Source organism: Pterocles gutturalis, unplaced genomic scaffold (assembly GCF_000699245.1).
Source record: "Pterocles gutturalis isolate BGI_N339 unplaced genomic scaffold, ASM69924v1 scaffold9764, whole genome shotgun sequence".
In the NCBI taxonomy this organism is placed as follows: Eukaryota; Metazoa; Chordata; class Aves; order Pterocliformes; family Pteroclidae; genus Pterocles; species Pterocles gutturalis.
This window is the reverse complement of record NW_010130768.1, coordinates 141,772-156,371: the sequence shown is the minus strand read 5'-3', so window position 1 is coordinate 156,371 and position 14,600 is coordinate 141,772. Positions and strand designations below refer to the sequence as shown.

The 14,600-nt window shown below is 39.0% G+C and overlaps 1 protein-coding gene across 1 annotated transcript in view; it reads right to left on the bottom strand.

Annotated features, from left to right (window-relative positions):
- The window catches only part of FAF1 (Fas (TNFRSF6) associated factor 1), a 166,285-nt gene that overhangs the window by 9,932 nt on the left and 141,753 nt on the right, over window positions 1-14,600 (bottom strand). Inside the window, exons 16-18 of the mRNA XM_010080340.1 lie at window positions 8,315-8,395; window positions 7,851-7,928; window positions 3,585-3,800 (exon numbers count right to left, since the gene is read on the bottom strand). Coding sequence (XP_010078642.1) covers window positions 3,585-3,800; window positions 7,851-7,928; window positions 8,315-8,395 — 375 coding nt within the window. The remainder of the gene's footprint in view (window positions 1-3,584; window positions 3,801-7,850; window positions 7,929-8,314; window positions 8,396-14,600) is intronic.

The following is a 14,600-nucleotide window of genomic DNA, read 5'->3' as shown; positions in this document are numbered from 1 at the left end:
GCTTAAGTCTCTAATACCGTGTCTGCAAAAGGCGTACTCTCAAATACATAACTGGCGCTCCACCTCAAGGAGAAATGAGCAGAAGAAATTGTAGATTGCAATTTTGATTTTTCAGAAGAAATTAAATTCAGTCTTTCAAAAATAGTCTTTCAGAAGAGAGAGCGTGCCAGGAGCTCCCTTTCTGACAGATACCATAAAATATTCACAAACATATCATGAACCCGAGCGGGGAAGCTGAAGCCCAGTTTGGGTAGATCTGTTCTGCACATTCCTCCTATAGTTTCAACTGGACACGGTATGCTGTCAGCTTCTTGCCTAAAGTGTGGCAAAATGCACAGTCCATAAGATGTTGAAGAGTTTTAGGAAGACTTCTGCAGATCTCCACCACAGAAGGAAGCGAGGAACTGATCATCCGGGAGGTCTCCAGGGGACTGGGAGAAGGTGGATCTCGCAGCTGGTGGACTGAGAGGACTACTGCCATTAGTGTTTGGGAAAGCTTTTAAGAGAAAGGGACTTAGAAGAAATACTGAATGAGAAAGCTCACTGAGCATGCTAATATGCTTAGGGCAAGCTCTTTTTATTACAGTTAAATGTATTTTGAAGACTAGAGCAACTCTTGGAAGAAATATAATTTTAAAACCAGCACATACATTTCAATAGCTTCCATAAAGCTTTTGCAGGTGCATTTAAGAATAACGCAAATAACTTACAACACAGCTTTTCACTCTGAAAGGTGTGCCTGCCAAACGTTTCCGAAGTCAGAGGTACGAGTCACCTGCTGACCCAGGTTCACCCATGTACAGGGTCTGCAGCGCTGCCTTGGTTAAAGTACCGAGCGAGGAGGTGGGTAATAGCTCATTTCAGCGCCAGTAGAAAGAACAACACAGTCGGTGACAAAGACCCAATAACAAGTCACTGCATGCGCTTAACTGCTGTGGAATGTCACTGCTGCTTTAAAATCTACACGTAGTGTCTGGAAAAGGTTAATCTGTGTATTTACTCATGTGTAGAAGTTTGTATTTACAGTAGGGTTATGATACTAACTTTAAGTTAGCTAAGGATATCTGTGTAAGCAACTGGAACATAGAACTAAGAACTAATGAATTTTTATTTACCAAAGTAGTAAAAATACGTCAACACTGTATTAGGACTGATGGCTCTGAAAAGCAGGTAAAAATGCTCTAAAAAGTTTACCCCAAGAAAATGCTGATTTGGTTGACAATAATCCCCTCATTTTTCAGTAAGACGGAAACACTTTTGGGGGTGTATATGTTATTGTAACACAGATCAGGACAGAACTAAAGATATTAACTTGAGAAGACGTGTTTTCATCTTATTGCAGCAAAAACACCAGCAAAGTAATTCTGACACTTTCAAAACATATTAAAAAAAAGTTGTGTATAGTTTAAATACAAAAGGATTTTTTAAGTGCTATTGTTTTCTGCAGCACAAGCATCTCAAGTGCTCTGTTCTTTTTGCACAGATTTCAGTGGACGTTTGTGATATGTATCATATAGCGGAAGGGTCTTGACAACTGGCAGTGTATTTTTAAGAGTCTATATACCACAAAGCCTAAGGAAATTAATATATACTTTTACTGTACTTCCAAGGCATTCATCAATGACTTTTTTTTTTTTTTTTAAATCTGCCTATGGAGTTGCACGCTTCCAACTTCCAACCCTGGCGAACATGGCAGATGTCACTTACAGTTCTCAGCAGTTAGCAAACCCCTGGGGATTATATTTTGTCTGTTGTAGCTCTGATGATCACAACGGCAACCAGATTCATACACAGCCACTGAGTCAGTCGGCATAAATCATTTATGTGACTCCTCATACCTGGCATTATGAGGTTGGAATCACAGAAGAAAGCTGACAGGGTCTTTGCTTCCCATGCAACAGACCAACAGCTCCGTATCCTGCCATTAAATTCCCCTTTCTTTGCTTCAGCGTTTTCTCCCTGACAGTTTCACAAATGTACTGAAAATACCAATCTGTTCTCATTTAGTGGTCTTGCTTTTTTCCTGCTCCTTTCTTAACTTGTTCTTATGTGAGTTGTCTGACCAATTTTTTTAGTGTGTTACAGAAGAGTAAAACTAATGATGATGATGTGGTTATGTACAGAAACAGTCTAAAGTGCAAAACAAGTGTAAATAGAGCAATATACTTGTAGGGTTTTTTTATACTAAATATGTACTAAGACATAAATGTGTTATAGGTAGGGAGGTATGACTTGCAGAATATTTAGAATACACAAAAACATTACTTAGACTGTAAAAGATTGCTGTCAAGCAAACTGAATGATCAGTAATCCTAGAAAAACTTCTAGTCTTTGGTTCACTGGAAATGATATTACATGCTTAAGGAGTCAAGTTAATTAGAGATTAATGAGATTCTTTAAATGCTGCTTTCAGTCTGACTGATTAGGATTCTCAATATAAGACAAGGTGGAAGAAAAGCTGTAAGCACCACAACCCTGTTCATAAAGTTATGCCAAAAATCACTGGAAATCACATCCACTCCCAAGGTTGTACGTTTGCTAAGGATGTTATTTTCTTCCCCTTTTGGAGTACTTGCGCCACTTTAAAAAACTTACAAACAAGATGATAAAGTGAAAAGTTATTGAGTTCCTTTGATGGAAAAGGGCTTAACCATCCACCTGGAGATGTCCCCAGCAAACAAAACCTCGGCTGAGCCAGAGCTGCCCCACTCATTTGCAGTACTGAGGCAGTATGGCCAAAAAGCTGCCAAACTTCACCCATCACTGCTTGGCTCTCTTCTGTCACCTCTGTAGTGCCCGCTACCTTTGCCTTTTATGCAGGGCCCCAGGTCTTTGCTGCACAGCTGGACCCACTGACTGTTACCTTTGCTGTAGCAATGGCTAGATAAGAAATGAAAGTGAATTTGTAATAGAGTGACAACATATATATATATAGGTATCTTTTCAAAGAAATTTAGTAACCAGCATATAAATATCTGTTGATAAACCACCAGAACTGAACTTGCTTTTGTAAGCAGCATTGATTTTGAAAATGGGTCACAGCAGGTACATCATTAGAATTCGGAGGTAGCAGGTATTTATAAATGACTGTTTACTGGTATGATGGAACAAGTGGATGAATAACTTGTTAGAATGTACTGATTAGCTCATAACCATTTACTATCTGACACCGAGCCTTCCTTGCTCATAGCAAAAAAACTGCATCAAAATGGCAAACCCAGAAAGATCAGAGATACCAGCCCATAACAGACTAAACAGAGAACTAATACCGGTGCTGCTTCCTTCAGAACAGGACGTGAGCAATGCTGGCTCAGTGTATTAGGGCAGTTTTCACTGAATGTGATCCACAACTTGTTTGTTTCAGAAACGGAGGATTTTTTTTACAATGTCACTGGAAACAGATTTCACACCTCTATTTTGTATGTAACGTATGATAACACTAGGAGGTTAGCACTTGACTTGCCTAGAGCTTGGCAGGACTCTTAACACATTCAGGCAAATCTTTTACCTTCTATGCTGTAACATACTGGTCATCTAACATACAGAAGTACTAGTATTTATTCCTGAAAGGTACATTTACTCACATCTCTCCTCGGAAAGGTGCCCAGCAGCTTGTACTCCTCCCAAGGATATCCCTTGGAAGCTACAAAATCAAAGACAACCTGGAGCTTGCTGCTGGCCAGGAAACGTCGCTCAAAGAATTCTCCCCTGGGCGTCCGAATACGGAGTTTACTGACAGACTCGGTGCTCTCCTCTTTTGGTTCTGGGGGCAAAGACTGCTCCAAAGAGAGCCTGATAGCCTGGGGAAGGAAAAAGAATCATTTAGGTTGCAATGTTAACAACAGAAAAAAAGGACAGAGAGCTTTTTTGCTTTATTTCTTCTAGAACTTCAAGACGTGCTGCAGTGCTCCAGAGCCATAGATGTGCTTTATATCTCAGTGACAAAATCATTTTTATTCATTCCTTAATAACAGCCCACCAGACAACTCATTAAAATAAATCCTTCTTTATAACACATATTATTAGGTCTACAGTTAATGCACGATGGGGATAAGTAATTTAATCATTTGTCAGAAAGCCTTGGAAAAAAAATTTGAATGAGAGAATAATTGTCAAGTGGCCAACTGCTTCCTTAAAGGGTATAAATTAAAGGCAGTAAAAGTATTTCTTCAAATGCACTTATCAATTTGCCTTCCTCTGGCACAGAGTAATTGACCGTTTGCAGCAAAGATGAGACCCTTAGTAGCAGTTCAGAATAAAAAGAAATATTTGCAGGAGATTTACTATAAATAATCTAAAATGCTGCTAAAAGACATAATTTAAAATATCATGGAGGCACATGACATACATAGAGTACATACAAAGAACAGTTAAACAAGAAAGCTGGGAGGACAGAAATGGGAGCTTTGAGATTTAAACCAAGCAATTATCACTGTTATTTGCAGGAAGATGATTCCAAGCACAGGTGTGCACACTTTCTGCAACAACGTGGATGAAATCAGCCCCAATATGGTAATGGCTGGCCACATTATGCGTCTGAAAACGTGTCTGTCTGTCTTCCTGCTAACATTGTGTACGCTGCTGATGTTTAGACTTTAAGGGCAGGAGCCAAGTCTGTTTTCCCTGTCCTCTGCCTCCGAGAGCTACTGACAACACTAATATTTTTAGTATTATTTTTAATTTTAATTGGTGCCTAATATTAGACTGCTGAACAAGGTGGGCTTGATTTTCGAGGGTACTGAGCGCTGTCAGTACTCCTGAACAGGCAATGGCATCTTTTAAAAATGAGACCATAATTAGCTAGCAGCCTTGTTCCAGTGTCAGCTCACTGGAGGCAGCAGGTAATGAGAACGTCAGTGAACGGACGAAGCAGCAGGATACACCTAACAGACAACTTTTCAAACGGAAGAGGCAGTCAGGATTTAGCTAGACCATTCAAGGAACTGTCAAGATATACAGTTGCTATTTGTGCCTTTGAAAACCTCCCCAAGGTCATTTAGTAACAGCAACTGATGGAGATGATGACATTAAAGAGAAAGGAATGGGCAGAAGCAAGATTCCGACGGCTTTTAAATAGTCTGCTTCTTACCCACGAACCTCTGAGCAAATTATATCTCAGTATAAATATTTATACATAGAACTTGAGTTCATTTTTGCTCATCTACTATGAGATTATATTTTAAATAGATTCTATTTTAATTTTCTCTCTCTCCATTCTCAACCACCTGCTTACTATCTTTCTGTTTTGACATTTCCCCACACAGTGTAACAGCAGATGCTACATTATTTACTGAACCCAATCAATTATAATATAGAAAAATAAACAACAGTAGCTCATTAGAGCTCTTTTCTTTGTGCAAAGAGTGCGTCGCTCCCCAAAGTAACTAGTCTCCAAGGCTTCAACATAAAATGGCAATTTACAATGGATATTCTGTACCAGCAAAGCAAGTCAGAAAACAATGATGAGAAGGATCACATTAATAACTCTTGGACCTGAACAAGCAATTTCACTCTGTTGATAAAAAGATGTTCAGTATGTGAATAGCTCAATAGTCCGATTTTAAATATACAAACTGAACACAAAGCCACTTCCGTAAGTAAACACTGTTGCAGAACAATTCAGGATAAGTAATCTGTATACTTGAAAATGGGGAGTGTTAGTAAACATTATTGTTAAAATCCCTTTTGTTCTACTACGCAAACAGATCCTATTATTTTCATTACTGAGCTCTACACTAAAACAGGGAAGCCCAGGTGTTTTTTGATAACATGGACCAGTCTTGCAGCCTTTGCCTAAGAAAACAATTTCCAAAAGGCCAAAGTACCAGAAAAGGTTCAGGAGCAGATATAATAAAGCAGAATTAATTACTGTTTCTATGTGTGCAAAATTGCTTAAAAAACAAAGACCTACTTCTTACCAGAATCTGAGTGTGAGCTGATAGCTCAGCAGTCCGAGACTGCTACAGTACTGCTCTATGTTTGATTGCAATTAACCTCACAGAATTGCCGTCTTACAGTTATTCTTGATGCATTTCTCACAGTCCAGTTTTGTGCACTGCTCCTTCAGTTTTTAGCTTCCATTTTTGGCTTATGTTAACAACAGGAGCTAAAAATGTCATCAGATGCTGTAGGATAATAAAGAAGTGGGCTGCATCTTTCTCAAACCATTGAATACTACTGTTTGGACTGAATTTAGTATTTACAATGCAATACTGTTTAAAAGGGTCTTAAATGCTTAAATGGTTCTCCTTTTTAAATGCAATTATCTTGGTCCAAAGATATATATGCAAATGCATTGCTCATACAGTTTGTTTATTGGGTTTATCTCCGGGAATAATAAATGTGTTCACAGCCAACTTTTTTGCAGTTGTATAATGCAATTTTTAAATACATCAGCAAAGTACACAAGACTAAAATGTCAAGTATACATTTAAGTCACGTGTGTGGGGGGGAAAAGCAAAGCTGTGATCTATCAGGATTCCATGAGTTCCAAGGACTTTAACTAAGTGGAGAACTAAATGAGAATAATTGCAAATTTCAAATCTCCATAATCCGTGAGAGTCAAAGCAAAGAAGTTATATTATGTCCACCAAAAATACTGGAACTCTGATATTTTATATGAGTTGATGAATATATTAATAAATATTTTTTAATATTTATAGTTTACCTATATTTGATATAATAATGGAAACATACCCAGGTAAATATATATTCAATAGGGATGCTGATACAGCTTTATATTCATTAGCAACTTGCTCACAGAATCTTATATGCTATGAAGTCAAAGGACAACCTCTTATCAACTCTGATTTCAATCAAGACATTCATATGTGAATATCACTTATTTTGAAAATAATATTCAAGGGTTTCAAAGTCCTTTTAAAGGTTCAGCTGTGTTTCACAGCAGTTCTGCAAGGACTTACATTTCAAGAACTTCACAGAACAGATGTAAATGTTTTAATGACTCGTCTGTTTTACATATCCTTCTAAATGTGGTGGGGGTTAGGGGGAGAACCATGGCTGGGGCCCAGCCTTTTCGCCATATTTTGTATTTGCCAGGAGGTGAAAAAGAGAAATTCATTAATATAAGTAAATTCCTGTACATGATGCTTTATGTGAATACCTACACAGACACACAGCTAGGACAGGAGCTAGCCTAGAGCCTAGAAGAGGCTGCAGGAGCTGTCTCTGACAGGTACTGAGGCCCTCACAATCTACCAAATTGAGAGAAGCTACAAAATAACAGAGTTTGAGGGACAGTACTCTTCAGAACAAATGTTTTCTGTTTTCTTATATAAGCCTAGGGACCTGAACTGTTCATTTAAACACAATTTTCATTCTAAGGAAGATTCTGCAGAAGACTGTTTAGAAATTGAAAAATGTACCATAGACCTGCCTTTCCAGATTTTTTACTTTTTTTTCTTAAAAATTTTTTTTAAAAGTGTTTTGTCTCCCAAATTACATTTGGCAATTTGTCTGATGAGAACTGCAGTGAGGCTGCAAATGAAAGGGCTCCATGGTATTATATTTTTAAAAGGAGCGCCTGCAGAAACAAGGTTAGAAGTTCCCAAAGATTCCATCATTTACGGATCTCCTGTTAATAGTCCTGTTTAATATCTGGCTGTAATTTAAACCCAGCTGATGTAACTGTGACCCAGAAGACAGAACAGAAAAGTATTGAACAGCAGATGAAAATTATTTAGCTGCACTATATTTTTATATATACATGGTAAGAAAATAATAAAAAAACTAATTTGATGTTCACATAAAAAGTATACTTTGAATTAAAGTTGCAATGTTCATGACCTTCATGAATCCACAAAGTTGTCACAAAAGTGAAAACATCCCACCTCACGTTCTTCCTCCTGTTCTTTCCGGATTTGTTCCAAGCGAAACTGCTCTGCCATTTCTCTCTCTTGTGCTTCCCTCTAATAAACACAAACAGAAATCATACATGTATCACCTCACTTTCCACAGCCATGTTTAATGATGTGCATCAGGTATACAAAAGCAAAGAAACTTCTCAACTTTTCTGTAGAAATTAATATAAGAAATATATTCCTATCATTCCTTTCCCAACTTTCTATTAAGTGGGGCCAAGACTGCTTTAGCAAAAAGATGTAGTCAAGTCCACTCCTAATGACTGTATCTAGGGCCATTTTATAACCACTGAGGGCAATTATGGCTCCTACAGCAACTGTCTTGTGTTAAAAGCAGGACTGAAGGTGGGCAGTCCTCTGCACCAGAGAGATTTCACCAGCTGTGGAGAGATTCCCATCCTGATGTTCACGCAACCACCTCACCCTGCACACACCTTCGCTCTGTCAGCCTCCAGTGATATGCGGTACGCTTCATCCTGCTCTCTTTTCACGTTTTCTCTGGCTTCACGTTCATCCTAAAAAAAAAAAAGGTAAAGAAAATGAACAATATCAGCAAGTTTTGGGCCAATATGATATACACCTTTATGTCCACCAGCACTCTTCAGCTCCAGTGACGTCACGATATTTGACTGCCTCCCCTATCTCACTATTGCCAGGAGAAATGATTTCAGAAATGCCTCAAGGGCGACCTTGGCTTAAAAAAATCCGACTTACCTAAAGCTATGTTTCAATGGCCATGTAATGGATTGGCGTGTCCAGACCCCAGCCTGCGGGCTGGATCTGGCAGCCGGGCTCTTTGCCCCACTGTCTTCACCACAGCCGTGGCCGGTTCAACCTCCTCCTGCCCCAGGCCAAACCTGGGCTGGTGCTGGGGAGGATCTTGCAGGGATCTCACTCCTGCAGCTGACAATTTGGACGATCTTGTAACAGGGAAGGACAGACTGAGGTTTAAAGGCTAAGGCTGTGTTTTAATTTGCTCTCCGCTCAGACTGACAGCAGTTAACGGCTTGGCCTGCAAGAGAAGGTCTCCTCCCAGGTCTCTCCTTGGGAAGAACACCCTCAGTGGGATCCATCCAGGGTCGTGACCACTAAACATCAGCCAGAAGCCTCAGTTCACATTGTGCTGAATATTATACAAAGACAGGAAAGCAGCAAGTCCTGCTCTGAAGTGTCTCAAATACACAGATGCCGGCAGATGAGAAACATGAGGCTAGCACGCCAACTTCAAACCAGCAAACCCAGCAAAGTATCTTATTAATGATCACAGCATAAAAAAATAAGGGTTTACTAAAAATATGTGAATGACAAAGGGTGGCATCATCCATACGGTGAAGGATCACGAGGTGGATATCCCCAAAAGCTGGAATAACTGCCCTGGAGTGATGTCTGACAAAGCAAAGTGTACGATCAATAGCTTCATGCTCTGCCTCTGGAGCTGGAGACAGCGGCTGCTTGCCTGCGCTTACTCCTCTTACATCTTATAATCCTCCCAGAGCCCTGCAGAGCTGCACTGGTCCCTACAAAAATCAATAAGATTTAGCTGTGAGATTGCTGGTGGGCTCAGCACGGTCACCAGTAGTTACCACTAACACAGCACGTGCACTGGGGTTGTCTGTCCCCTGTGTTTCTTAGAAATTAAAGACTTCTACCTACTGCTTTCCGAAGAATTATGTTATTTTTTTTCATTAATCTGCAAGGTTGATTCCACATAAAGGCATAATTTTGCAAAGTGATCAGTTTTCTCCCCAAAACTTCATTTCTTGGCAAAAACTCAATTCTAAATGGCAGGAGCACACGTTACCTGTTACTGTCATGTCATGCAAACATTGAAGATGTTCCTCAAACAAACTCTAATGTTTTAGTGGTTAAAAAGCTCTGAAGTAGAATGCAGCCACAAGAGGAAAGGACAAATTGCAGGAAAAGGTAAAAAACATCCAGTTGGAAAGTAACAGGATCCTTTCAGAGGAAATTCTTCTTCCTTATAGAAACAGGACCCAAGATTATTCTACAATCAGTGTGTCTTAAATTTCATTCACAGAAGACAGAGAAACCATCAGTTTGCTCAGCAAAGCTAAAACATGAGTAGAAGCATTTCTTGCAAAATGCTCAAAGGACAATAACCACCAAATAACCCATTCTCTTCCTGGCTTCTCTGGACCCTGCCAAGCTTTATGGACTATGTCCATGGAATACCTTCAAAAATTAATTGCAACCTGAGAGCAGAAACTACCCTACGTTAATATTCCATTTCTGAGAAGAGGGGGTGTTGAAATAATTAAATAGCTCCGATTTTTATGTTATCTAAAAATGAGGTAAGCTTCTTGAATACACAGAGGTTTTCCCAACTCTTCTCACAGAGGGAATGTAACAGTAAAGGAAAAGGTTTTGTACTGCCTATACCAAGGCTTTCCATAAGCATACATAAATTTATCTGAGAATGGTGAGAAACAAAACCATCTTCCCAACCTGACTGACTAAAGGAAGATAGACTTCAGGCAATCTGTCAGAGGACAAGCATAAAAAAAAAAAAAAAAGAATTGCTTTGTAGAGAGTCTATTCAGCTTTCATGTTTTGCAACTTCATATATGATACACTAACCACACACTAACTGCATTTCAAAGGTCACACAAGTCCAGTAATGCCCGAGAGAAAACAGAAAGACCAGATACAACTATTGCAACTGCAGGCTCTTTCCTTCATCAAAGCTTGCTAGTGATCACCATATAGTTACTTTAGTTTACAAAAAAAACCCCCAAACAAACCCAAAACAAAACCAGCCCTCAAAAAGTGAAAATTAAAAAAATTAGAAAGAATGGTTAAAAACTCAGTCCAAAAATATACACTAATCAGAGTTATAAGAAATTGAGTACTGGCTTTTATTTTACATTTTACAAGCTGTCTGGAAAACTCCAGGAAGTTGTTACAAGTTACTTTTGATGGGCACAGGATTCATTTACCTACAGAGAGCTTTACTGAAAAATTTTTGAAATTGGTTTAACTTCTATAATCTGCATGATAACCTGCAAAAAATATTGATGCTATATATTCTACAACAAGAATCGAAACATGAATTCCAGGCATTTTAAATGAAAAAATTATTTCCTCCCTATTCATCACAGTTATCATCGTCCTAAAAGTGGATTATGAAAAAGATGTCAGGAATGTGAGGAATTACTATGCATGACTGCCCAGTCCTCACAGAAATATGTGAGCCACATCTAAAAGTAAGTGACCATGCCACCGAGCTTTACACTGCATTGAAACAATACTGTTCTTAATGAAAACAAACTTTAAAAACAAATCCAGAGTCCAGATTTCTCTAGGTAAGAAGCAGATGCAATCCTACGAAATATCTCTTTGTACCTACTTCTGTGTTTTATTAATACTGCTCACACTCTACAGGAACCACCTCCTCTATGGAGGTGATGGAAGAATTATAATACTGTCTGGTTCAGAGTTACACCTTAGACAAATTTTAAACATTAGATACTGCAGTTCTCCTTTTTGTAATGCAGTTTGTTATTTTAGTCACCTCTTCCTCCAGAGAAACCATACAGAGTATGAGGATGACTCAAGTTTACCAAAAGCAACAAAGGAAAAGTCATAATGGTGACAGAAAAAGCAGAAGAAAATGTTTTGCAGAGAACCTTTCATTGCACTAAGAAAGATCACAAAAAAAGGTCATACCACTAATAATTAATTTAAAAAGTGTCATAAGTATTTTACAGCTTCCCTGTTAAACCCTACATGGATTGCAGCATCGACTGAACATCAATAAACGCATCTCCACAATACTTTTGCAATGAGGGTAAAATTGCCATCTTCCTTTTTCAAGAAACAGACAACAGCTTATCCCAGGTCACTTGAGAAGCCTTCATCAGAAACAGGGATTACACCCAGCATTTCTGAAGTCCACAGCAGCAACCAAAGGCTGCTGTGAACATAAACCACCCACATCCCTGGGGTTTTGGGCAGGAGATGGGAGACAACTCTCCTTTACTCCTTAAAGGGAAAAAATCACAGATCTCTGCTTTCCCATTTTGACAATGAAACAATAGGGGGGGCATCCATTCAATGGAGAGTTGATACTTTAAAAAAAAAATTGCATTTATCCACAGAATATATTCTTCAGCTATGAATTTTCTTTGCTAATATGCATATTCCAAAGTCATAACAAAAACAGTGAACACTTATATTAATGAGATAGTTACAATGGACCAGACTCAACGTTCTCTTGAGTGATACCCAGAGCTACAAGACTAAGAAAACCTTATCTCTAAGGTTAACAAGAAATTTAGGGTAACTCCAATAATTATTCCCTCAACCATTTGTTAAGGTTACCCCTGAACCACCTAATAGCAGGCATTTTCAGATGCAGGATGGTGGAAACAGGGGATTGCATTTAGGACAGCAATGACCCCTTTTCCTCCAGATTACATAGGGGGAAAATACACAACACATTTGGCTTTTTGGATTGGTTATTTTACTGGAGAAGTCAGCATTGCTCCTTCTGGGCTTTTTTTTTTTTTTAAAATCATTGTTTCGTAAGGCAGGATTTAATGATTTAACTCCAGGAATCAGCCTTGCACCTGATTTGTTTCAGGGAGATGTGTTGTACTTCATTCCCCATTGCCCTTTGGGATCAGTTTTACTGTGAAGTAAAACCAGACAAGACAGAACTTGAGAAGATAACCATGAGCAGAAGACATTTCTCAGAGCATCAGTGAGTAAACGGCTGTTACAAGAAAGAAAAAAAAAGAGTGTATTTACAAATGCTGAATGCTTATCTGAAAGACAGTTCATTTCACCGAGCCACTCCTGAAATTAAAAACTGCGAGTGCTTAAGGCTATTCATGGGAGCGTTAAAGAGAAACACCCCTTTGTCCAAACAAACCAGTGCAAGAAAGACATTAATTTGACTCACTAAGATGACAGACTTGCACATTGTATAACTTAAACATACATGATGGGGAATATACAGAAGGAAAAAGTGTACACAGAATGTGTTGGGCATATGAGAATGATGAAGACAAAGCAAACGAAGGTTTCTGCAGTGGCAGAACCTCAGGGGGGGAGCCTGGACAGGGCAGGGCGAGGGGCAGAATGATGAAGAACCACAGGAGGGTCCTGCCTGTCTATATCGAAGGCTGAAAGCCCAGTTTCAGATACCAATTTTTGGGAATCACCTCAAGTGACAAGAAAGAATACAAACCCAAAATCTTCAAGAAGCAGTCCTGCAGTGACTTTCCACGGGAAATGACCCACCCAGTCCTGCTACAACATCCACCCACCTGGGCGCTTAGCAGGGAAAGCTCCTGTTTATTGGGAGAAACTAAGTGAATAGTCAGTGACTGGAACCATCAATATGTGTAGCCAAAAAGACACCTGAAATAAAGATATCCTCATTTTAACTTTTCTCTCTTCTGTCATTACCTTGTGTTTTGTCAAAGTTCAAAATAAACTCTCAAAGGCGGCACTGGGATCTGCTGGTGTGTCGGTGCAGTGAAGTGCGCAATGGGAAACCCATCGTTTGGGGTGCTATCATATTACAAATGCAAAAGTGGAAAATTTAATCAAATAAATTTTGATTACTGTAGTTTAATTAGTTATAACTAGTAATAATTAGTAAATGTGCTAATTAGATTTTTTGAGGGGTGAAATCACAATCTTCGTGAGCTGTCATTACCATAAGGCTTTTGCGCTCTGGAATTTAATGAATTTCATGTATTTATTCTCATAACCTCCTGTGTGCAAATACTATATACCATGATACACATGACAGTGCTAGATGGAACACAGATTATCAAAGGTATTCAGATGCCTGATTTCTACTAATTTCAATGTGAGCTCCAGTGCCGAAACAGAAATGGCAGGGGCCTCCTGCACAACCGATGGAAGCACTTAGGCCATCCTCTAACTGGAGAGCAAAACTGCAGGTAAGGAGTGGAGAAAAGCAACTGATCTGAAGGAGGAAAAGACAAGCAGACCACAGATTAGGAGAAAAATCCATTAGGACCGATCTTTTTTAGCTTCCTTTGTGGCTGTGAGATGTATCTTTGCAAGAAGAAAGAGAAAAGCTGTTGGAAGCTAAAACTGTTGAATTATCATACAGAAAAAAAAAAAAAAGGAAGGAAATCCCTTACATTTGACAGCAGCGAGGCAGAAGAGAAGGAAAACATGGTGATACCAGGCTTCTCACTGCAAATTTATAAAAATAGCACTTGGTCAGTAAAGCCACATCGAACACAAGAGAGTGCTGGGATGGGCACGCAAGCATACTGCTACAAAGAGCTGCAGCAGGGAAAAGAAAGTGAACTTATGGTGCTGTCTTGGAGTTTTTGTTTTCTTTTATGTATTTTTTTTAAATACCCATCCAGATATTTGTCAGGAAGGACCTACACTCTCCTCAAGCTGTAGTAGCATCTAGGAAGAAGAGATGAGACTAGATGGCCTCCATGGTCCCTTCCAACTCAAACTATTCTATGATTCTATGTCACCTAAGATCAGAGAGCAAAGATGGTGACTCTGCAGGTCTACATTTTTCTACATCTTATCTTCAGACAGAGTCTGTTTACAACAGTTTTTTCAGCTCAGAAAATCTTAAGTATCTTTCTTTTACACTAAAAAAAAAGTGGGTCAGCAGACATTGTTTAAAATACATGAAAGGTTTTAATTGGTATTTGTAAAAATAAGAAGGTTTTTGAAGCAACTGTGGGTATT